The sequence below is a fragment of the Rhinolophus sinicus genome, chromosome 3, assembly GCF_057876585.1.
Source record: "Rhinolophus sinicus isolate RSI-liver-muscle chromosome 3, RSI-T2T, whole genome shotgun sequence".
Classification (NCBI taxonomy): Eukaryota; Metazoa; Chordata; class Mammalia; order Chiroptera; family Rhinolophidae; genus Rhinolophus; species Rhinolophus sinicus.
In genome coordinates this window covers 9,207,260-9,233,022 of record NC_142503.1, presented here as the reverse complement: position 1 = coordinate 9,233,022, position 25,763 = coordinate 9,207,260, and the positions used below count along the sequence as shown (strand labels likewise).

Below are 25,763 nucleotides of genomic sequence, written 5' to 3'. Positions count from 1 at the left end.
GGTAGGAGTGGGCTGGGACTGTCTGCCAGGAGGCCACGTGAACCACGAACCACGAGTCCAGTAGAGGGGAGGAAGGGAGAACTGGTCTCATGTTCCACGTTCCCACTGGGTAAATTTGCTTTATTGACACGAATCCCCCTGCTCTTCTGATTGTGTGTCGTGGATGATGGGCAGCTTCAGGTGTCTGAAGGTGAGAGGCAAGCAGTCTGGGCATCGAGCAGGAGGTGCTGTGGGGCTGTGTGTATGAGAATGCATTCAGCACCCGCCCAGAGTTGCACGCACTGACTGCAGGGGCAGAACAAGTGGTCCAGGGTCCCAGAGGCGGGGGAGGCTGAGGGGCAACAGGTGGTGTATGCAAGTGTGGGACTCTGTTCACAGGAACCTACTGAGGAGCTAAATATTGGCTATGGATTTCATATGTTTCCTAGTAAATGCTTCCTGCAGGATCCCATACCCGTATAGTAATGATATCACGTGCGGGTTAGGATTCTTTTGGTTGCAAGATACGTAAGCCAACTAAAGCAGAGAATGGAATGGGCCAGGACTGGGCAGGTTGTCCCAGGGAAGCAGGTATGGGCGGTGATGATGCTGGAGCTGAGAAAGGGGCAAGAGCCAGGAGTGGCACGGTACCAGGCTGTCATCTCTGCACACCTGGGTGTTTGCTTCTTGTCCCTCTTTTTAAAAAAAAATTGTATCGGGGAATATTGGGGAACAGTGTGTTTCTCCAGGGCCCATCAGCTCCAAGTCATTGTCCTTCAATCTAGTTGTGGAGGGCACAGCTCAGCTCCAAGTCCAGTTACTGTTTTCAATCATAGTTGCAGGGGGGCGCAGCCCACCGTCCCATGTGGGAATTGAACCGGCAACCCTGTGGTTCAGAGCTTGCGCACGAACCAACTGAGCCATTCAGCCACCCCGATTGCCCCTCTCTTTTTGAAGACTGGCTTTGTTTGTGTTCATAGTCTGCCTGTAGACAGAAGAAGTCAACCCATGGTTTCTGAGCTTTCCTGTTCACAGCCACCCAAAAGATGGATTCTCTCCTAGCTCTAATTCCTATTTCCAGGAAGGGAACCCCTCCAGCTTGCTCAGCTGTTCTCTGATCCAACCAACCCTGTGGGGGGGAGGGGCTGGGCTGTCCTAAAATGAGTGCCAGTGGCCTGGCGCAGTGCAGGGGAGGTAGCCAGGGCAGGGGTGATTTCCTGTATTCTGGGCTGATACACGACTTTCCATCCCTGAGCTGCTGGGCACTCAGAATACACACTCATACTCCTTCCAACATTCGCTCCATAATGAATACAGTGCCGTCCTCAGCCCCACCGCCCTCACAGGAGACAACCTGAACTTGTGTCTGGCTTTTGTACCTAGTGGCGATGTCTCCAGGTCTCTGCTGGTCATGGTCATGATCCAGGCCAGGGAGAGCCTTCACATCTGGGGACTAAGTGCTGAGTTATTTAGTCATTTTCAAGACAACTGATGCAACATTGTAGGGATGGGAGGTGGCAACAGGGCTCCTGAAATGCCCATTTGAAGACCACTGGTCAGTGGGAGCCTCCCTGAAGCCACGGCGGCCTGGTCACTGGCCTGAAGCATAAGCCGCTTGGGGACAGGGAATGAGGGGGATGCAGGTCAGGGCTTCTCATGGCCTCCTGCTGCTGACTGGCCAGTGCCATGAGTTCCACGCTTGGCCTGTTTCCGCCGAGCTCTGCACACTGGGAGGCATTCCCTCCTTCAGGGCTCTTCTGGGCAGTTTTCTGTTAGGTGCAGGGTTCAAAGGCTATAGAGCTTTAACAGGTGTGGCTGTTGTACCAAATTACCACAAACCTAGTGTCTTAAAACAACACAAATTTATTATCTAACAGTTCTGCCGGCTACAGGTCCGACCCGGGTCTCACTGTAAAATCAAGGCCTTGCCAGGACTGCGTTCCTTCCTGGAAGCCCCATGGGAGAATCTGTTCCCTTGCGTTTTCCAGTTTCTAGAGGCTTCTCTCTGATTGTTCTTCCTTTGTCACATCTCTTTCTCTGACTGTCGTCCATTTTTAGGGCCCTTCTGATCACATTGAACTCACCTGGCTAATCTCAGCTACCCTCCCTAAGGTCAGCTGGCTAGCAACCTTAATTCTCCTTTGCCGCCTGCCCTAGCATATTCACAGGTTCTGGGGATTAACATACCAACATCTCAGGGGGCCATTATTCTGCCTGCTACAACAGGCACTTTCTCATTGGTGCCAGCACTTGGGTCTGAAAATTGTCCAAGGAATTGAGCAAGAGGCAGACTTGGAGTAGTGGTGTTGCAGCTTCCAGAAAACTTTAGCTGATTGTTCAGTAGGTTTCATATTTGAAGACTTTCCTTGCTTCCAATCAAGGCAGGAAATAATGTCAGCCAGAGTTGGGTCTTGCATCCATCAATTTCCTGCTGGAAGCCTGGAGACTCTGCCCATTACCATAGCCCAGAAGTTCTCTAAGTTTCATCCAGGACCCCTGGGGGGCCGCAGATCCTTTCAGGGGGTCTCTGAAGTCAAAACTATGTTCACATTTATCCTAAGACATCGTGTGTGTGGAGTTGCTTTCCAGTGGCCACTGTGACATTTGGCAGTATCATTGCTCTGATGGCTGGTGGGATGTGTGCTTGTGTATGCTTGTGTTTTCAACATGTCTCTGTTTTAATTTCGAATGCAGTACCTGTCAATAGATACGTATAACTCACATCCACATAGGCTTTGGGGCTGTAGGGACGGAGTCCCAGAGAGCAGTTTCCAGGCTCTCGGCCTCACGTGGAAAGGTGCTGGCTTGGGTAGTAGATGGCCGTCAGCTGTGACTAGTTGACCGTCAGCTGTAACCAGTTAGCCATTAGCCACTGATATAACTGCCATGGCTACACTAGCAACACGGATTGTGGATGACACAGTTAGCAAGCATGGTTAGCAAGTGGATTACATGGCGGATCACGTTGATCCTACTTCCTGTGTCTCGCCCGGCTGCCAGTGAGACTGGGGTGCAGGAAGACCCCTCGTGGGGTACTGGCAGATGTTTGCTTTTGTGTCTCGACCAGCCGCCATTGAAAATATAGTGGTATGAACCCCCTATTCGTGTCTCCGTTGTTGTTCCTTTTTGGCCTCACCTTATCCTGCGTTCTTGTGCGGGGAGTGGGACCAGAGTCCCTGCATAACAGGGGCTTTGATGATTTTTAAGAGTGTAAAGGGTTCCTGAGACATCCAAGTTTGAGAACCACTGCCCCAGCCATTCAACAACTTCAGCCTCCAAGTTTGGACAGGAACCAGCAGGTTGGGGTGTTGCCTATAGGACTGCAGCTGCTCATAAGATCAGTGGAAGAGGAAAAAACTCTTGGAAGGTGTTCTCACCTCCTTCCAGAATGGGAGGGGGCACTTGTATCTACTCTGCTGGTGTCCTGGAGCCCTGACACTGACCTGGGACTGGTGATGGGCGATTGTAGCAGCATCAACTGGGAGTCAGGAAAATACAGCTTCTGGGCCTTTTGTACAGTGGTTCTGATGCAATGGCTTTGCAGTAGGCTTGCGATCTCTAGTTATACAAAGTGTCTGAGACAGTTCTAGTGCCTGCCAGGTTTGGGAATGATTACCTAACCTGCCAGATGTGCCCGTTTTGGAAAATTAGGAGACGGAGGTTGTTCATACAGATACCAAAAGTCTGAGAAAGGTGGCGTGGGGGGGTGGGGTGGTGTTTGAGGTGGAGGAAGAAAGAAGACATAGAGACCTAATTTGAGAGTGAGGGGCTAACACATAATTGTCTCCTTTCCCTCCTTGACTTAGAAGGATAGAGAGATCAAGACATCAGACCGATGGAGATTAAAATATTTATGTTAGTTTTAATAAGCTGATTGGAAAGCATGGCTTTATCTGTGCAGCATTCAGACTTCCACACCAGCGGGTAACAGGAGCCTCCCTCTCAGAGCTGCCTCTTCCAGCATGGGTGACAGCAGCCAGGTGACAGCATTGCAGAGTCAGGGGAGAAGATAGGACAGAGAGCCAGCATGTTTCACTTCTCTCCGAATTCCAAATCAGAAAACCCACTTATCTCACTCCTTTGACTCTACCTGAAGTCCCTCTGCATGGAAGGATAACTAACATTCAGCTCCATCTGCTCATTAATATCTTCAGTAAATATTTATATGGTTGACTCAGCCAGGCACAGTACTGGGTGCCAGGGCAAAAGGTGAACACGACATAATCCTGGCCCCAAAGAGCTCATGAACTTTCTTCAGAAAGTTCCTAGTGTGTTTCCTAGACCACCAGTGTCTGCATCATCTGGATTTTCACTCTACACTTACTTACTGAGCGCCTATGCTGAACCAGGTGCTGCTCTAGGTGCTGGTATTACAGAGGTGAACACAATAGACTACAACATTTAGATGAATGTTTGACCAAATATCTGGGTTCCATGCCTAGCCAACTTGACACACAAAATGCACCGTCACAGTAGTGGTAAAAGGTATTGGGGTTCTGGTACCGAGGCATCTCTCTTGGTTCTTACAACCCGGCTGGGAGGCAGGTGCGGTCACACACCTGAAGCCATGATATGTCTGTGCATTGATACCCTCCTCTCATGAGGGATGGCACTTGGCTCCATGTGCATGAAAGCTGCACCAGCTTTTCCCCTCAGTTCTCACAGAGTCCCCAGGGGAGCTCATGTGCAGCCCCCCTTCCCAGTCCTGAGCCACAGTTTGGGGCCTGAAAGAGTCACCTTTCTGTTCTTCCCTCCCTGGGTTCTCCCCTGAGATCCTGTGTAGTCTTCTGTAGATCTTTCTTCTCCACTGGCCAAAATAAGGGAAAGGGAGCAACCCCCCTAAAATCCTAATGCAATTCAATTCTTATGAATCACCGTCCCTGAGGACTTCTGCAGCTCATTTCACATATCCAGATGTTTAGGAATCCCATTTGGCTTGGGCTGGGATCTGGGGTACGGATGTGAGAGACGTATGATGATTTCTTTCACCCTCAAAGAAGAATTTGGAACTGCTAGTCTCTGGCAATGAATCCTAGAGGCAAGAAAGGGGGAAGGATTTAGCCAGAGCCAGGAGAGAGGAAAAAGGAGGAGAGAGGTGGAGGAGAGAAAAGCTGTGAAATGTCTGTGTGTGAGTAATCCTGGAACAGCTTTGGGGTGTGAAAGGATGGGGGAGCAGAGGCAAGGGACTTTTGAGAAATGTTGCTATGGATTATGAATTGAGTCCCCTTTACTATTCTTGATATCCCTTTTAATTATTGCAAGCAATAATTAGAATGTATTTTTAAACCACTTGTGGCTCCAGGACTCTGATACTTTATTTTGGACTCCATGGCAAGACTGAGCTATGTGGGCCCCAGCTTTTCAGTAGGGTTCCATATGTCTGCTTGACCACAGTGGGGTATAAAAGTAAGAAGACCTTGCAGTCAGACAGGCCTTCTCTTTCCAGCTGGGCCACTGACAGTGAAGTGCTTCTTAAAGTTGTAGTTTTTCTCCTCTATGAGACAGGGTGAGTCAAACTGCCCTGTACGGTTGTTATGGGGGTGTGATGAGATGATGCATGGAGAGGCTTTTTTGGCACACAGGACTTGCTTGGCCAAGGTTACGGAGTTTTCCTCCAGTTTTCCCACTTCTCTGCCCTGATCTAAATGGACCCGAATACAATTTCTGCTTCTCCTGAGCTAATGGACATCTTCTAAAGACCTCTGCCGCTTGGCAGCATTTTCTTCTGTGGGGATCAGGGCCATGGAGATGCCAGTCCCTGGGAACAGAGATGAAGAGGAGCGTGCTTCTCACACCCTTCACACTGGCTTTCCCAGTAAAGCTGAGAACTGGGGAGATGGAGAAGGCAAACCAGGACTCGAAGACCATTGTATGAACGAGCAAAGGCTGAGAAGTTACAGCTCCTCAGATGCTGCCAGAAATAGTCATCCGTTACCTGAATTAATGATTGCTAAAGTTACTGTTAGTGAGCCATTCTGTCAAGACAGCTAACGTGAGTGACACTTGGTAATGAACGTTTCCAAAATACCAATGCATCTATCCTTAGCAACAGAATTGCTTGGAGGCTAGCCCCACCTTGTGGAAAAGCCTAAAAATATCTTAGCGACATACTGCTCAAGATTAAGGAATTGAGGCAAAATACATTTGAATTTTAAAATTATTACTCTTTCTGGAAAATACTGTGACGTTATATATAATCAGACCCTAGAACATAGGGTGTGAAATTTGTAAATGTCATTTTTTTGAAGGTGATGAAGTCACTTCATCAGGTGATACTGACTCTTGGTAATTGAACTAATAACTTACAAAATAAAAAGCAACAACTCCAGGTAGTTTACCCTTCATTTTTTGCACAAAGCACGATTTTCACAATGATAATGCATTCTCCCAGGCCAGTTTCTAAGAAACGTCTAGGACAGACTATGCTTATGATACCTTGGACTTGAATAAAGATTTCTATTAGCTGGAAGAGGCGAGGTAAACCACCTAGGGGCAGAGATATGAAACAGCTGGACCGATGAGAAGGTTTTGTACTATGTAGTCAAAACTTCCTCTGTTTTTCTAGAAGTTTAATAATGAGAAATGCAGTAGACTGATACATTTTCTTTCACTGGGTATGACAAAAGTTAAGGAAAGGGCTTAAGTAGGCTGCAGAATCACTTCTTACTAGAGAATCTTACACCAACTCTTTACTTTCAAATACGCAAAAAGACCCTAAGCAAGGAGCCCTGAATTGTCACCACCTGCCTCCCTCATTTGGGAAAGTGACTAAACCTCTCCAGGTATCAGTTTCCTAATCTGCCTTGTGAGGCAATTGGAAAAGATGATCTTGTAAGATTTCACCTTTCAGGTTCTAGAAATAGGAGCAAACCAGAAGCATTGCATGATGCCTGAGGGAGAGGCAAAGTGACCTCTTTCTCCCAAGGGGCCGTAGTGTGCGTTGAGAGACAGGTGGCAGGACACAGGTGTAGGCGCACCGAGAATATGAGCTCCTCATTCCTCTAGAACCTGGTGGACAGTCATTGCAAAAGCCCCAATTTCTGACCCGAGGGTCAGAAAACACTGAGCTCATGAAGGGAATTTCAGGTACCTTGGTCACTTGGATTTCTTCTGGGCTCAGTAGGAAGCGGGATCTGTTTTAAGAAGACAACTTACTTCTGAAGTGGGCAAGGAGCATTTGGTGTGATTTTCTTTTCTGGGCTCCGTGCAGCGTCCCATTTTCCCCAGAAATTTCAAGCTGGGTCAGAGGACTTGCACCAAATGGAGCCATATTTTCTCTGGGTCCCACTCAAAACTGGAAGCCTTCTGTGTAGATGGCAGGAACAGTGCACCAAAATATGGGATATATTGCCTCCTAAATCCAGAGGCTCAGTGAGAATTGTGCTTCTTTCTAGCTCAAGAAATCGTATCTGGAACTTCAGCTATAAATGGGGTCAACCCCTGATTAAGCTTATTTCATGTCATTTGAGCCTCTCAACCAAGAACAATGTTGTCCTTCAGAGGACATTAGGAAATGCGTGGAGACATTGTCACAACTGGAGAGGTCATGCTACTGGCATCCAGTGGCTAGGGGTCTGGGATGCTGCTAAACATTTCACAATATAAGAATTATCCAGCCCAAAATATCTGTAATGCCAGGTTGGAAGAGCTCTGATATGAGATCATCTATCTTGAGGCAGATACTGGCGGAACAGGAAAGTTAAAAGGATTTGTGGCAGGGATTGCCACCTGCATCACGTCTATGATGGTGACACTGCTAGAGGGTATTCCAGAAGAAACCATACCTGGTAAAATGGGAGGTTCTGCCATTTGCCAAGGGTATCTATTCTGATGGTACACTTAGGCATTATGGAAGGTACCACAGGATGAGTTCACGTGTCCACTGTGTCACAGGATGAGTTTTATGCATCCGTTGGGTCATAGGGAGATGGACAGACATTGGGAGTCAAACACCATTTATTACTAACCCTATACTCCCCCACTTTGTCTGTGGTCCCTGATGGTGTGCTTTGTGAGCTCAATGCTGGGTTCACTAACTTCCAGTGGTTTGGGACTCTTCCTCCCCAGGGGATGGTTACCCTGCTCAGTGGCTGCCACCCTACAGTTCTGTATTCTTCATGCTCCCTATAAATCATCAGTTACAGGGGACCTTGGGCCTTCTAAAGCCATGGGCTTCACTTCATTCTAGGCAACCACAAGTGACTACTAAATAACTGATTTGCCACTGTGGTCATGACTGTTAGTGTCCCAGTTTCTGAAGGTACCTGGGTCCACACAGCCTTCAGAGCTAAGCAAGTCCGGTGGCCAAGCTCACATTTCACATTTCCGTGGGGAGCTATTTCCTGAATTTCACTTCTGGTGTCATTTCCTTGGTTACTATTCTTGGTTGTTGATATGAATATCCACTTTAGCTGGTTACAGAGCAAAGGAATTAATCAAGGGGTACAGGTACCACACCAAATCATTGGGAGTTCTGAACAGATGGTAGGCTGAGTTTTCCAAAGCACAGGGCAGAACTGAGGGAAATGTTGCCGCTCGTGGTTAGTGAGCTTCTCTCCTGGTTCTGGTTCCAGGGCCACATCACCTCTGCTGTGATGTGCTAAACGGCTGTCTCACACCCTACATTTGCCTCCAAACTTAGTTCTGATTCAAGTGTCAGGCAAGTTCATCTATTTGGAAGGGCCTAAATTACATATGGAACCCTAGCTGCAAGATAGCTGCAAAGGAGTCTGGACAATGTAGCTTTCTGCTTTCAAGTTATTGCAATACAAAAAACCAAATACTAGAAATGGATGTTTGCAGCATGGATGTTGAATGAGCAAATCTTCAATACCCACTGCAGAATGCAAAATGGAATTTCATATTATAATTCAGCAGATATGTACTGGTACAGCCGTACTAATTGTTGGAAGGTTGAGCACCTCCGTTCCAAATGGTAAGTAAACCCTGCCTCAGAACCCTCAATGGCCCCATTGTAGGCTCTGGCAACTCTGTCCCCTCACTTGGAATCCCCCAACTTTCTCCATTATCCAGCAATTTAAGGCCTGATGATTGGCACAGAGCTACGGGCTGGCATCTGTTCTTTTTGTTGGTGTTCAAGTTTATCAGTGCCCCTAAATTTTTGCCTCTTGGATGCCTGCTGTTTCTCCCTTCCCTCTGTGGACTCCACAGGAAGAGTCTGTGTGGCACTGATGCTCCCCAGCTCCTGGGGAGCCCCCGGGCAGCATGCCATAGGGCTGCCCTGGTCCCTCCCAGCCTCCTAACTGCCTAAAACAACTTCCCATGGCATCTGGGCCATCCACATGCCTTCTCTTGGCCAGGTGGGCTCAGATGTGGTGGAAAACAGTGGTTGTAGCACTAGTACCCCGATGGGCAAATGCCTGGTGCCCATCTGGGCCCAGGAAGCTGTGGCTATACACTCTTGTAGACACTGGTCTCTTTAGGGCTTTGGCTATAAGAAAGTCAGGGGAAGGGGCTGAGTAGGAATGGAGAACACCCAGCCACCAGCTTGGCGTTTCAGTCTTCCTGGGCATGATGGTACCCCTGAGGCAGGAGAGACACCGTAGAGGATGCACAGGACTTGCAGTGGTTTGGGGCCAAAATCACTTTTCACTATCTCTGTTGAACTTTACCTCCATTTAATGGGACAGTTTCATTAAAACAAGTTTAAAATGCACTAAGGTTTTTTTAGGTTCTAATAAATGATTAATTTTATTAAACTCCTATGGCGTATAAGAGAATAATAATATCCAGGGAGTATAAGGTATAATATATTTCTATTAAAACATTTGATCTGAACATCCTTTTATAGTTTTTCTGTTAGGTTGCCTGTATTTCTAATAGGTCTGGCTTGTTTTATTTTAATTGTGGTGTTTTTTTTTTTTTGGCACAAAGCTACTTATATACTCACAATGCATTATAACTTTTATAAAAATAAAATGCCTGTCTTGGTCCAAATCTTTAAGACGTTTATATTTAATTCTGTTTTGTGTGATAGTAATATTGAATCAGCTATTCATTTTCTGCATGTGTGCTATATCTTTAACAGTTTTAAAAAGAGCAATTACAACTCAATGGAAAGAAAATTACCAGGAGAAAAATAGTAAGAGACATGAATAGACAATTCACAAAAGTAAAAAAAACCCCACAAATGTCCAATAAATATTTTTTTAAATGTTCAGCTCCACTATTGTCAAAGCCTTGAAAATTATACTAGCAATTGCAGTAACAGTGACCTACCATTTCTCATCTGTTGTGTGGGCAAAGATAAAACAAAATTAAATAAATTTCTCATGGGAACCAAAGGCTGTAATTTTTAGAAATAATTTTTTTCTAATAACCTATATAAATAAACAAATAAAAGCTATGCAGAGATTTGTACACAGAGATTTTTGTTATAGTATTGTTTATAAAAGTGAAAAATTGGAACCAATCTAACAGCTAAAAAAAAGTATTGGCTAAATAAATTAAGGCCCATTTAATCAATATGATATGCAACCACTAAACCAGATTTTGAAGAATATTTAGCAATATGAGAAAATTTTCATGATAGCTTGTAAACTAAAAATAAAGATACATGCTTGCATATATACAAATATAAACTTTTCCCTTTCTTTTCAATATAAACTTTTTTTTTTTAAAGAAAATGGGAGCCAGAGCATTTTTCATAGAAATCAGACTGGAAGAATATATATTAATAGTGCTCAGATTGTGGTGATATTTATCTTTAAGTTTTCCACAATAAATGTGTATTATTTTTATAATAAAAACGATATTAAAAACATTGGTATTAGAATTGTTTAAATGAGGTTAAGGATCTTAAAGAAGAGAACGATATTGCCTTTTACATAAGAGAAAACCATCAAAATCATTCAGAGCGAATCAATTCTGTGATCCCTATATGGATGGATATACTTGCATCTGTTACTTCTTTAGAGATTGGTATCAAAAACTTTGTCTCTTCAATGTGCCATCTTCCATGCGGTAAGATGTATTTTACAATTATAATTATTTCATTATATAATTATTTCATTATATAATTATTTCATCATATATTCATATATATAATATATTTCATTAGAAACCTTGGCAAAGTTTCTAAATTGGGAATTTTTGAATGGGAAACCATATCAACATAAGTTTCTTATGGTTTAGAATTATACAAGGGGAGACTTTGGCTTGTCTCCCATTAGAGCATTCAGTAATTTCCCCATCATTGTGCCTTCTTAGTAAATATAAGACAGTAAGTGTAAATTATTGATAAGCCTTGATGTCCTCATGAGACAAGGGTCCGTTTTGCATTTCCTTAGCGTTTCCGGCCTTGGGTTTGGGTGCGTCATATTTGCAGCCGCTGGGTGGCAGCTAACCTCCACCAGTACTCAGCTGTCTGCAGAGTCCCTCTTCGTCGTGTAGACGACATCGTTGAACGCATTGGGCTTGAAAGGAAAAAAGAAAAGACCCAACATGTAGTATCGCTGGATTCATCTCATTTTATTAACCTCTGAACATAAGATTTTATAGGGCTTAAGACTGTAAACCTTGCTGTAAACCTTGTAACTGGAATTCGAGGCTTTCTTTTCAGAGAGAAAAAATAAAGCCCGATAAACCTGCGCCTGTGGGTTGCAGGCACAGTGCTCCTTTCAGGCGTATATAGAGCCATTATTAATAGTAGAGCTTTACCAATTTGACATTTGCACACTACAAATAATATTGCAACAACAATTCCCTGTAAGGAAAATATTTGTAAACCTCAGCTGACGGCTCAGAGCAGTAAGTTGATGCTCAGTATATTGAAATCCACTCTTATGAATAATTCAGTTCACAAAATTATGGTTTGCAATTCTGTCCGATTTGATAATCACTCAGTAAAGTGATAATAAAAAAGAGCACTTGCTTGTGTATTTCAGTGCGAGAAAAAAATGTGCGAGTTTCTCAGGGTGTAAACTTCACGCTTCAGTCTAGGCTAATAGAGGAAAGCAGAAATGCAGAAGAAGCAAGTATACATCCTCTATTTAACCAGGGGCACGGACCAGGAAAAGTGACACTTATAAGAGGGGCTAGAATTTGCCTTTTACACTTATCAATGATTCCTTGTCCCAACCTTTAGAAACCACTCTCACTACCTTTAGCCTCAAAGTAAAAAGATAACAAACAGTAAGAATGAGAACAACAGTGTGAAAAATGACACCTTCAAAAGGGTTAAAAAAATAGAGGTATTACTTAACAAAAAGAAATAATAGTTTTTGGTTTATTACTGTATACAACATAAGTGATTTAAAAATTGGCCACTTGCTACATATTTAATGAGCACCTATTATGTGTCAGATGCTGTGCTAATCACAATACTCAAAAGCCTTGTTTAAAAAAATGCTAGCATAAATCGTATTTCTGAAATGTAATCATTGTTCAGGATGAAAACTATTAGAATCAAGGAAGGAGCAACAGTATTTCAGAGAAGGAAACTCAGAGTCAGAAAGGGCTCCTGGAAGAAGGGACATGGGAACAGGTTCTTGACACACAAATAGGACTTGGGCACAGAAGGAGGTAGTGTGTTTCAGACAGATTCTGAAGGTTTGTTTAGAGGCCAGCATGTAATCCCCATTGGCAAGAGTGGATACGGGTGGTGTTTTTGCACAAGGAGGTGGTTTGTAGGGAAGGGCAGGATGTAACTTGAAGCTCTTTTCTTTCTTCAGTGTTGCACACTCTTGGCCAAGCCCTTTCCTGCCCTGTAGGTCTTGCTTTTCTATATATTTTAGAAGAAAATTTTAATACGTGAATGAGTTTTGAACTGATTTTAATGAGATTTAATCTCTACAAAGGCTGACTGGAACTAATTAGGGGAACATAAACTCTAAATCAACTACTTACCACTTGAAAAACTTTCTGCAGGACACTGTTGTGGCTCAAAATGGTTGCCATTTAATTAATTTTCTTTAAAAAAATAAAATAAAAGAGGGACATGTAATTCCCTAATGAGGATAAGAGTTTGGAGAAAAATTGCCTTCAGCTATAGTTCTTTTAGTATTACAACGCACAGTTTCTTTTGTATTACCTCAGTTTCTTTTAGGAAACTGATGTTTTCAGCTCTATATTTTCAGGGTTAGAAAAACAATAGATTTTCTGCTGTTGATCTACACCAATGACTTAACCCCTTCAATGTCTGTTTTTCTATTCTTTGTTACTATTATGTGATAAGCGATTGGGCCCACCGTATTTTCTTCCTCTCAGTGTTTGGCAGGGAAACCCACTCACCAAGCAATGCTCCCTCTGTCTGCCTTCGCCTTGATGTTGATGGTGCGATCCTACTTTGTTTCCAAATGATGCCCAGAATGGCAAGAACATTGGTGATGATGTGAAAGAGAATGTGTGAGATTTGGTTGGGAACGATTTTCCTTCAGGCTTTAGATAAGAAAGAGGGAGACTGAAGAAGAAGGGGAGGTTATGAGAGATGAGAGGAGGAGGGACCAGAGTAGAAGGTGGGATGGCTCTCACCCAGGAAGCGGCAGTGATGCAAGTGCATGTGGTTTCGTGGGGACCAGGGAGACTACACTATCCTCCTTCTAGAAATTTCTGTTAGAGCAGATTCAATTGTTAACCCTTTGCTTTGGGAAAGGGGGAAGAAGAAAGTGGAAAAGCAAAAAGAAAGTATTTTCTCCTTGTCTGCTCTAGTTCACTTTCGGAACACTTACCTCAGGAACATTTTTCTTCATTTTCTTCTATTGTGAAAAGAAAACAGTATAGACTTTTTTAGCTTTTTATTTTTTCCCTTTAATTTTTAGGTGTTGTATTGCTCCTACTTTATTTAAGTGATTGAGACTAATTAAAAAAACTGAGTTTAATGAAAAGTTCCTTTTTTTGTTTTAAACTTATTGCATATTAAGGGTATATTTCACACGCAGTGACTCATGACGGTGGCAGCCTGGATTCCTACGTACCTTGATAGGTTCTTATAATTTAGTACTTTATTGTTGACTAATTGTAGTTTTATCTCCTGTGGATTATAACCTCTTTATATTTTATACTTGAATAATATTGTGTTGAGTCTGTCAGAGAAGCTCAATAAATATAATGGTGGTTGTTTGGGAGAGATTAATGACTTATACTAAAACATTTTCTTAAAACCTTAAGAACTTCTTAAATCACACCTGAAATATGGAATTAATTTTCTTACCATTGAGGAAAGGAATTATGTCACCGGCTTTTATCCTAAGGGTCTTTTTCTGCTATCTTTGTTTTCTATTAAACAGGAAACTTCCTGCATTTTGGATGATATCATATTTGAAAGTTAAAACCATCCAAAGACAGTAATTGTTTGGGTTAATTTCATGTCAAATACTAAATCAACAGGCAAGGGCTACATTTTCAAACTCCTTGCCTTATCCTGGCTTTCCTGTTTTTCATATCTAGGCGTATTTATGTTCCCAATGTAGAATTTAATTCAATCAATGAAAGTTGATTTATGTAATTAATGGTACCTTTTCATTTGGATGTTTGAATCTACCTGGGGCTTACCTTTGAATACAAGGCTCAATGTTAACTGTTTTCAGTGGCAGAGTTAATAATGATGGAAAATCAGGAACCTGGCAATTCCTTAGGAAGCAGGAACTAGATATTGCATTATAAAGCAATTGTAAAATGTACTTATATATGTTAATGTTAATTGGGTGTCTTTTTGTCGCAGCTCAGCCAGAAAGTTGTGATGCCGGTTTTGGTAAGAAGTTAAGCATTGAAAGTGATCCTTAAGGAACTTTGAAAGAATGTTTGGTTTGCATAGCAGTTATATAATGTAGTTTTGTTAGGAATGAAACAAATGTATTCTTTATAGATGTGGTAATGGAGTTTATGTTTGCTCTCTGAAATGATGTTACATTTTTTTGCTGTTGAAAGAAGCAGCAGTGTTGGAGATCTGCTTTGTGAAATCTATAGGTGGTAATGACATTTATCACAAGTTATGTTATGGTCTTTAAGAAAGGTGAAATATAGAAAACACCAACAGGTAAATAAATTGAGCTATTTTTGTCTTCCTTGGCAACATAAGTTTTGTTTTGTTGGTAGCAGAGTAACTCATTGTGACTGTAGGTACTTTGGGGTTTAAAGACCTAATTAACTCCTGGATGAGGTTATAAATGGGACTGTACTTCATTCATTTAATGAGCAGGGCAAAGACCCAGAAATACAGATGTGACACAGACACATCCATCCCTGACCTTTAAGAGTCTGCAGTGCTATGGGTGGGGGTTAAAGGTCACCAAACACCACGCCTCCCCTTGAACTCTGGTCTTCTGCCAGCTGTTCTGTTTCTGAGGTGATCAAACAATTTTTGGTTTTGGCTGGAAACATCTTCCTTTGATGTCTCCCCAAGTCTACTCTTAAGCTTTTCAAAGAGAGACAAAACATTCTTACCAGAAATTATTGCTTGGTTTCAGATACATGGATTTTCTGTATCTGCTCACATTCTTGTGATCAAAAGTTGTTTTTCCTCACAAATCAATGCATTTCATTTTACTGCCAGACCCCTTGGCATGAGTGTGAATGCTAACTAACCATTGGTGTTTATCAGTATATCTTGGTTATTTTCATGAGTTTGTAGATATGATAAAAATAATAACGGAGGTTTGCAAAGTTAAGCTATCATAAGTTGAGAAGTTTCTCTATCATGGTGGTTGATTGACGTGCTTCTGATGGGGTAATGTTAGAGACCCTATTCTCTTGAGTAAATTAACTAATAATTCCTAACATTATACAGAATGGCATTTGGTTCATTCTCCTCTTTAAATATTTCCATAGGAAAGGAATGAGCGTTTGAGCTTACCATTTCATGGTATTTTAGCACAAGAGAAAACCAAAGAGGAACTAAATGCAGGGATAAGTGAGAATTTTGACATTTGCTGGTGAACCTAACTTTCTGCTTTATTTTTCCCTTTTAAGCAAAAACAAGCATAACTGTGATAACAGCAGATAACCCTCAAAATGATCCCCTGGTGAGACCTGGGCCCCTGATCCTCATTTCCGAAGTTATAGTCGTGGGTTCCTGCAGGCGTGTACGTGTCTGTTGGGGAGTCAGCAGGGGGCAGGTGATGTGGGCTGAGGGCTTTCTCAGCATAACTCACTGCTTTTTGCTGTCTTCAGTACCAGAGACCAGATCTTGGCATGGGCAATGATTTATACAGGGAGATAGATTTTTCTCCTAAATAAGGAATGGATCAATGAAACCAGAACCAAAAAAGAGGGAATATGAGTTGGAGTTTGTGTTGCTTTGTATTTGGAAAAATGATCATGCCTTGGTGCCTTAAAATGCCCACATGTAAAGTAGAATAGTAGCAACTAAGAGGAAACACAAAGGGAAAGATCATTTGCGTCTGCTGCTTTCACAAAGTGATTAATGAGGGTCCTCTTCACATGTTCCGTTAATACTGGTCATGTATTTGTTTGGACCTTGAATTTCTGAAAGAACAGGTAATTAAGACATAAGTTCATCATCCCCAAGCTGTTGATTATCCTTTAGATCATAACTACAAACATAATTCTGATTAAAGAAGTGTTATTTTTCTCATTTGCCGTGTTTCCCTGGAAATAAGACCTAGCTGGACCATCAGCTCTAATGCATTTTTCGGAGCAAAAATTACTATAAGACCCGGTATTATATTATATTATATATTATATTATATTATATTATATTATATTATATTATATTATATTATATTATATACCTAGTCTTATCTTAAAATAAGACCGGGTCTTATATTAATTTTTGCTCCAAAAGACGCATTAGAGCTGATTGTCTGGCTAGGTCTTATTTTTGGGGAAACACGGTGTGTGTGATGTAAAGCTAAAATTTTGGTTCTAAATAAGGAGCAGCTAGGATAACTAAGCTAGACCACATGCTCTGTAAGGGTTCAACATGAAAAATTATAACTGTGCTCAGCAGCCAACCCAAAAACAGGAGACTAGGAGGACTTACTATCATGAATTCTTTGATTTGCATCTACAATTTGGTTTCCTTATCTTCATTCAGAGCCCCGAGCTTTGTGTTTAGGTTTGGGAAGAGAACCTTATGAAGCTCTATAGCTTCGTATATGAAGAACACGTATCCTGGCCCAGGAGGCATCATTTGTTCAAAATGTGGGTATCCAGAATGGAAAAATGTTCCTGTGTGGAAAACAACATTATGAAAGATGTCACAGAGATGCAGTGTTAAGTGGTCAATCTCATTTTAGATGATTCCAGTGCAACTGTATTTTTCCAGTGTCTTGTATGCCATGTTGTAAGTTTGTCCATGGAGAATTCACGTTAAGATAATGTTGCAATAATTGTCAGCACGCCTTGGCCTTGGGAGCTAAGTGGCAAAGGTCACTTACTTAGGCCATGCATTTTGTCCAGAGTTGGAAGGCACCTGCGAGGTCACCTGGGCACCTACCTCTTATAGTTCATGGGGAAAATGGAGCCAGTGTGGCTGGTGGTTTATCAAAGTCACACAACAACCAGTATATGTGAGTCAGGGTCAGAAGTGTGGCTTCCCAACCAAAGCCAGGACAGTGTGGAAGTGTCCCCAGGGAAAGGACAAGAAGAGATGTCCTGAGATCTTCTTTCCTTTGGTAGACCTCTCACCCAGTGCCAAGCATTCCTCATTCTTACTTTCCACTTGAAAGGCACCGCACAATAAGCTGTGGAATATGCACTTAGCATGGAGCATCCCTCTCTCTCCAATTTAACACCTGCTGAACTTGGATGTTCTGTTTAGGGTATGACTTACTCTAAGTTCATCAACTTTCTGTATCCTCCTCTGGATTTCTCCTGCCTTTCCTCCTTCCTCTCTTTTGAATTTTGACAGATGAGTTTCCAGAAAACTTATGCGTCATTTTTAACTTTTGCTGCCCAATTTTAATGCATGGAAATGGTGGCAAAACCAGCAAACCATACCACTTCATTTGAAGTTTTTAAAATCTTTTTTTTTTTTGAGGGGAGGCAGCTCAAATGATTATTGAATCAATATATTCTTTTTATTCTGAGTTGTTTTCCTATTATGAGTTTTTTTATTATGATAGAATAAAGAAAAAAGTAATGGATGTTTTTGGTCTTGTATATACTAACCTTCACGTCAAGATGAAAAGACCAGTAGGAAAAGTAAAGAATGAGAGTTTTACTTACATTTCTTTAGTCATCTACTTTTCAAAATGTGCTTTCTTTAGAGTGCCACATTCCTGTTTGAGTTATCATGAGACTTCACTTTAGACAAGTTTGACAAAATGGAATCATCTTTGACAACTGTACTCTCTTCCATTACCAGTTGTCAATCTCCATCAATCTATTCCTTCCCTTCCTTCTTCAAACTAGGATTTGCCATCTAGGAGTAGCTTATGGGTAACAAAACAGTGGATGGGACAAAAGGATTTACTTCTTTATTTAGCTTGTTTGTTTGATGGCTTGGGTGGCCCCTGCTGCCACCCCTCTATCAAATCCTTTATTTTCTCAAGCCCAGAATGCTGACTTCAGTGTCTCTCCACTCCAGCCCTTCATACTTACAAGGATCAGCATAATTTTCCTAAATATGGCTTTCATCAATTTATTCTCTGGTGACTTTCTGATGTCTTGCAAAGTCCAGCTACGTAAGGCAGACACCCACAGTTCAGCCTCCACATACCTTTCAGAGATTAATCATCATATTTCTTCACAACTGCAGCACAAGACAGATTGTCTTTTGAATTCCAGCCTCCATGCTTTGCTCATGGTATCTTCCCCATGTGATGCTTTACCCTTTCCTGTTTGAATCTTACCCTCCTTCAAGGTTTAACTTAAACCTTACCTTCTCTAAGAAGTTCTCTTTGATCAATTTGATCATTAGCTATCTGAAAACTGTATTTCATCTGATCTAAGCCATCATCAGATAAAAGACACACTACTGTTTCCACCACCAAGACAGAAAAACAGCTGTCAGTTAAACTAGGATGCATTGCTTTCTTTAAATTTTATTTTAATTGTAAAAGCTCTTTTAGACCCACTTAAACATAGAATTAAAAAAAATGTAACCCTTGTGCATCCGTATGAATAGGGTAAGAAATTTCTAAAACTTCCTCACATTCAGAGTCTGATTCTTCTGGAATTTTCTTTCAATCCACTGTTACCCATTCTATAAATTGTGATGCTGGTGTTTTCCTGATCTTCCCAGAAGGTGTCAGTGGAACATTTTCAGAAGACAACTACCATGTTTCCCTGAAAATAAGACCTAACCAGACAATCAGCTCTAATGCATCTTTTGGAGCCAACATTAATATAAGACCAGTCTTATTTTACTATTTTTTGCTCCAAGTAAACCTTATAGTAAAATAAGACTGGGTCTCATTATAATATAATATAATATAATATAATATAATATAATATAATATAATATAATATAATTAATATAATATAATATAATACCAGGTCTTATATTAATTATTGCTCCAAAAGACGCATTAGAGCTGATTGTCCGGCTAGGTCTTATTTTTGGGGAAACATGGTAGGACACACATTCCATCCTCAAATGGACCTTCAATGGTTTGTTGACATATCAAGGTGTTGTAGTGGCCCTGTCATGCCACCTGGGATGACAGCTGAGTCTGCACAAACTCTGGCAATGACAACTATGTCATGATTGTTGCTGACCAACAGCAGCTATAAGGGCATGTGGAATATCAGATTCACCCAATTTCAATATGGTAAAAACAAAAAAAATGTGCAACTCAGAATGGAAGAAATAGGATTCTTTCTCACCCTTCTGAACTCACTTGTCATATGCTGCCCCTCTCCCACCCCATGTCACTGTTTACATGGCCATTAAACGGATGAATGCCTTTGGTTCTACTGGGCCTCAGTAAGACATTCTTAGAGATGGAAATCTATGACGGCTGTACAGATGGTAACAGGTAAGCCTTGGGTTCACCCTTTCCCTTGGAACATACTCAGAAATCTAGAGCAAACTTTCCAAGCAGCAATAGACTAGAATTTGTGGGTTAGGTTAAGTGATTTTGAAATTTGTCCCCTACATTTTTAAAAAAAAGATTTTACTGGGGAAGGGGAACAGGATTTTATTGAGGAACGGTGTGTACTTCCAGGACTTTTCTAAGTGGTTGTCCTTTGAATCTTAGTTGTACAGGGCATAGCTCAGCTCCAGGTCCAGTTGCCGTTGTTAGTTGCAGAGGGCACAGCCCACCATCCCTTGCGGGAGTCGAGGAGTCAAACCCGCAACCTTGTGGTTGAGAGCCCGCACTCCAACCAACTCAGCCATCTGGCCCCCTGGGAGCTGAGCAGCAGCTCATTAATTTCATTCTAATTGAGAAGGGCACAGCTCGCTGGCCCAAGTGGGAATTGAACCAGCAGCCCCGTTGCCCAGAGCTCGCGCTCCAACCAACTGAGCCACCCGTCCGCCCTGTCCCCTACATTTTATGTTGTCACTACCTGTAGTCAGAACATTTTTGCAACTAAAAGAACGTAGTTGTATTTTTCTTTATTAGGTGCCTGTGAGGTTCCAGGAATTCAATATAGATTTAAATCATCACAAGTGCTGGTGGGTTTATTTCTAACTTAGGAAACAAGAGCTCTCACATCACACAGCTAGAAGAGGATGGTGGTGGCATCTAAATCTAGGTCTGTCTGACCCCAACGCTTGTACTTTTCTATGGCACCACATGGCATAGTTTGTACGTACAGGGCTGCAAGGCCGAAACTAGGTGACTCTCCATAATTTAGGGGTAAGTTCAGGAAGTTTTACACTTTGGAATATAAGCAAAAAATGGCAATAATTCAGAACACAGATCCAAGTGAAGCCTGCATCTTATTTATTTTTTCTGTAGCACTTTCCACAATTTGTAATTATATTTTATTAATAATTATGTATTTATTTATATTTTATCTGTTTAATATTTTCCCCCAGTGAAGGCAGGAATGACGGTTTTTCTTTGATTCTGAGATGTACATTTTTCACATTTTAACATCTGCGAATTCAGGATACATCTTAAAATTGACATTATATTTAAGTTTCATTGGCAGCATTTTATTTTTTTCTCTTTGAGTGCTACAAAAATAATTATGCATTTTTAGTCTTTGTTGAATTTATTGGGGTGACATTGCTTAGTAAAATTATATAGATTTCAAGTCTACATTTCTATAATACATCATCTATATATTGCCTTGTGTGTTCACCCAGAATCAGTTCTCTGTATCTTATAATTAATTTTTTAACATTTGATTAAGTGTGTGTTTTAATTAGCTGCTCTGTGTTTAGTATGTAATACTGTGCCTGGCCCCATAAAAGGACCTCACAAACATTTGTTGAATGAATGAATGAATGAATGAAGAAAGTGGAACTTTAAACTTTGCCTGAAGGTACGTGGATTTCTGGATGAAGTCTCCTGTCTGCAGGATGCTCATTGTCCACTCTTGTTTTCTCACTATAGCTGACCTAAGATTTGTGTATGGTCACTACCGTGTTTCCCTGAAAATAAGACCTAACTGGAAAATAAGCCGTAGCATGATTTTTCAGGATGCTCATAATACAAAATAAACCCTAATGTGTTTTTTTGGAGCAAAAATTAATATAAGACCCAGTCTTATTTTCAGGGAAATACGGTAGGGCTTATTTTATATGACGAGCATCCTGAAAAATCATGCTAGGGCTTATTTTTCCGATTCTATCTTATTTTCGGGGAAACACGGTATTCTCAGCCTGGAAGGGCGCACTGTCCAACAGATAGAGCTGGAGAGCTCCTTGCGTAAGAGTTCCTAGCGGAGGAGTCTCACCAGCTGAAGCTGGTGCGTGATGGAAACTACTGCTGGGAAATCCCTCCTGAGTTCCCCACTGAACAATGTTTGATAACTCTTCTCCAGCGACCAGAAATCAATTTTATTTCAGGCAGGCATGTAGGGGGCCGGTGGTCAGATGAGGGTTTAGGCTTGTTGGTGCTGTTTAACCAGCATTCTCAGGGAGCCTCCTTCAGGTCTGGGACCCTCAAGGGGATCCTTTAAGACACCTACTGCCTTACTTAGCCATGGAGGGTTGACGTTCAGCCACAGAGGTTGGAAGACTTTGCAGTTTACTGGGAAGCCTCCAGAGAGCCACGGGTACGCCTGCCAAACACAAAGTGAATGCTATCAGCCATCTGTGGAAATCTTCCCAGAAAGCAACTCTCCCCAAGAGATAAGTGCTGTCAATGGGCTGCTGATGAAATGAGGATGGCGTCTCAAATGCCATCAGGGAAGCACCTGATTTAAATGTAACTAATGAAAGATAAACAGTGATATAATGAATTGGAACCTCTGTCCTGAGGTCGTATGTTGACGGCAGATTCTTGGGACTGATACTGAGATGCTGAGCAAGGGTGATGAGAAAATTCTGCGATTTGCTGGTGACCTTTCAACACCACATAGGAGAATCTTCTAGCGTCAATACCTGTCTTCATTTATCATCAGGACAGAAAACAGCTGCTTACCCATACCCAGAGGCTGACTTAAATATCCCACAAACAAAATCTAACTTCCTGTGCTCTAGTTCTTTGCTTACCAATAACACAGCAGGCCCTGGATACCTTTGTGTTATAACATTGATGAGATGCCATAGGTATTTAACTCTTGTTTACGTCAATGAGCCTAGGGTAAAATTGGTCTTGTTACATGTTGTTTTGCTTAAAGTTGCAGAACCTACTGATGATATTAAGTGAGCACTTACTGTAGTCAGGTCTAAACATTGGGTTTTTGTGACCCCTGCGTATGAAGGCTGTTGATCAGACGAATCTCCCAAGTTCAGATACCAAATTCGCAGTGGGTGTCAGTACGAAATTAGCAGCCCGGTTTCAAGTCAGCCTCTAGTGAGGTTGATGAGCAGGATTTTGGCAGTATGAGCTCCCTGCTTCCTGACTATCTTTGGATGAATTCATTGGATTTGAGTTCCTGAACCTTGAATTCTAAGGACTAAATCCTGGATCGAACAACCCAACCTTAAGTGTCCTGCCTTTAATTCATCTTGATGAGGGAAATCATACATAGCTAGAGCTCTCAAATCACGTCGGCTGTGATTTCCTGTCACGTCTGCACAGTAAGGATAATCGAGACGTTTAGTCACACAGAATAAATTACCTTGGTTTATTTGTATGTGCAACTGTGTGAGCGCTCATCATTTATGGACATCATTTGCTATTTGCATATGAAACAGGCTTCTTGTTCTTCCTGGGGAGAAAATGGCTCCTCTGGGTCACAATTAGCCGATCTGACAATTAGTCACAATTAGTCACAAGGCTGGCAGTTAATCGTGCACACAAAGTTGTTTAGACAAAGTAAGACTGAATTTCTTGAGCAATGTATTCAGAGCTGTGGCTTCTCTGCATTCTCTTTTGATAGGGTTTGAAGTTTCTCACTGTTCAAAGGAATTAGTCAACTATCTCTATTGACTCCAAGCTCATTGTTGGGCAGTGTATAGAATTAAATGGATGTCAGAACAAGTTGTGTTGCCACTGAGTGGTTTGAATGCTTTGATAGGTTGATAAACATCATTATGAGGCGTGTTTAAACTGTACAGCATGGAAACAGTATTACCCTAACAACACAAGGCTTTGGAACGGGAGAGGCTCCGGGGGAGGGACTCTAGAAGGAACACTTGAATGGGCTAGATGAACTTTTAATTTTTATTTGTTGTATCTGGTGAGCAGTATATGCAGATTAGCAATGTAAAAGCGAACTTCAGGTCCTCCAGAGGGCTTTTCATTTGCAAGCCTGTTGGACGCTGAGTAGGTCTCCCAGGAGTTAGAAGACCATTCTGGAAGAGCCCAGAAACTGAGCAGATTGTGGCGGCAATGTTTAGGATCGGTAGGAGACAGCTCTGGAAGCAGAGTGTCACCCGTGTTTTAACGGTAAGAAGCTGTTGCCTATAAGCTTGCATGTGTGTCTTAGATTATCATCTCTCACACCTGTGTGGGAAAATACCTTAAAAAAGTTCAAAGTTATGCACTGATGAAATTGTGGGAAACATTTTTGTCTACTAATTTTTGGATAGTGCATAAGGCAACATGTTGCTATTTCAAATAAAAAAAAGGGTTTGCATCCTTAGGCTTTTCTGCACATGGCCACCTAACCTATAACTAGTGGTAGAAATACACACTGCATCTTTTGGGGTGATGCTTGTCTGAGGGAAAACACATTCTGGGTGCTTTCCAGTCTGAGATCTGTAAGCTTTTGTTGGTGATGGGAGATCGTTAAGGCAGATTCTGGGCTGCGAGTTTTCTAGAGTCTATGAATACCCCACCTGGAAATGAGGAAATGCACAGGCTGGGAGATGCAAGGATGGACGTTTGGAATTACATCGAAGCTTCTCTAGCACAGGGTCAGTCAGCAGTTTTTATTATGCAGGTGTATAGAGAGGGATTTGGAACCCTCTCCCACTGCCAATTACCTAAAATCAGAAGAAAATGGAGGTTTCCCTGGGCTTCGGTTCTCAACGTTAACCCCTGCTTCCTCAGGGCCTGATCACTGTATTTTTTATGCATCCCCAACTGTCCAGATGATTCCGTCTAGCCTGGCAGCCTAGTCTTTCACCGCAAAACAGAAATGCTGTCTCTGCATTTTCTAAGTACTGTGACGCGAGCCACCCTCCACTACCTCGATCTCCATGGTTCTAATTCTTCCCAAAATCTGTGTCTTCCAGCCAAGCCCCTAAACTCTGTTGCTTGCAGGCACTTACTCATTTGTTCTTTGTTTTTGTTTTTTTAAATTAAAGTATAGTTGGTATACAATATTAGTTTCAGGTGAAAGCCACAATGAGATACCACCTCACTCCAGTCAGAATGTCCATCATCAATAAATCAACAAACAAAAAGTGCTGGGGAGGATGTGGAGGAAAGGGAACCCTTGTGCACTGTGGGTGGGATTGCAAGTTGGTGCAGCCACTGTGGGAAACAGTATGGAGGTTCCTCAGAGAATTGAAAATGGAACTACCTTATGACCCAGCAATTCCACTCCTGGGTACTTATCGAAAGAAATCCAAAACACTAATTCAAAAAAATATATGCACCCTATATTTATTGCAGCCCTATTCGCAATAGCCAAGATATGTGAACAACAGAAATGCCCATCCATAGACGATTGGATAAAGAAACTGGTACATTTATACAATGGATTATTACTTGGCCATAAAAAAGAATGAAATCTTACCATTTGCAACAACGTGGATGGCCTTAGATGATATTATGCTAAGTGAAATAAGTCAGACTGAGAAAGACAAATACCATATGGTCTCACTTATGTATGGAATCTAAAGAACAGAATAAATGAGCAAACTAAACAGAAATAGACTCAGAGACATAGAGAAAAAACTGATGGTTGCTAGATGGGAGAGGGGTGGGGATGGGGGAGAAGGTGAAGAGATTAGGAAGTATAAATTAGTAGTCACAATATAATCATGGGGATATGAAATACAGTATGGGGAATATTATCAATAATGTTGTAAAGACTTTGTAGAGTATCCAATGGACACTTGTCTTATTAGGGAAACCACTTCAGGGATGGTGAAGATGCCTGATCAGTGCTCTGTACACCTGAAGGTGAAGCTGAACAATAATGAATGTCACCTATAATATTATACACACACACACACACACATATATATGATATATATATATATACTATATATATATATCATATATATAGTCCCGGGATGTAAAGTACAGCATAGGGAATATAGTCAATGGTATTGTAACTACTATATACGATGTCAGAGGGGTAGTAGACTTGGGGGGGTTATCACTTTGTGAGGGATGTAAACA

General features: G+C 41.7%; 1 protein-coding gene across 5 annotated transcripts in view; it reads left to right on the top strand.

Moving 5' to 3' along the window:
• DNAH5 (dynein axonemal heavy chain 5) overlaps positions 1 to 25,763 on the top strand; it is a 244,682-nt gene that overhangs the window by 11,355 nt on the left and 207,564 nt on the right. For 3 of the 5 annotated variants that reach the window (XM_019713456.3, XM_088796438.1, XM_088796439.1), the window contains exon 1: positions 23,574 to 23,855. The exons of the other annotated variants lie outside the window; for them this stretch is intronic. In XM_019713456.3, coding sequence (XP_019569015.3) covers positions 23,799 to 23,855 — 57 coding nt within the window. In that variant the 5' untranslated portion in view covers positions 23,574 to 23,798. Of the gene's footprint in view, positions 1 to 23,573; positions 23,856 to 25,763 lie in introns of those variants that run through there. 5 annotated transcript variants of the gene reach the window in all.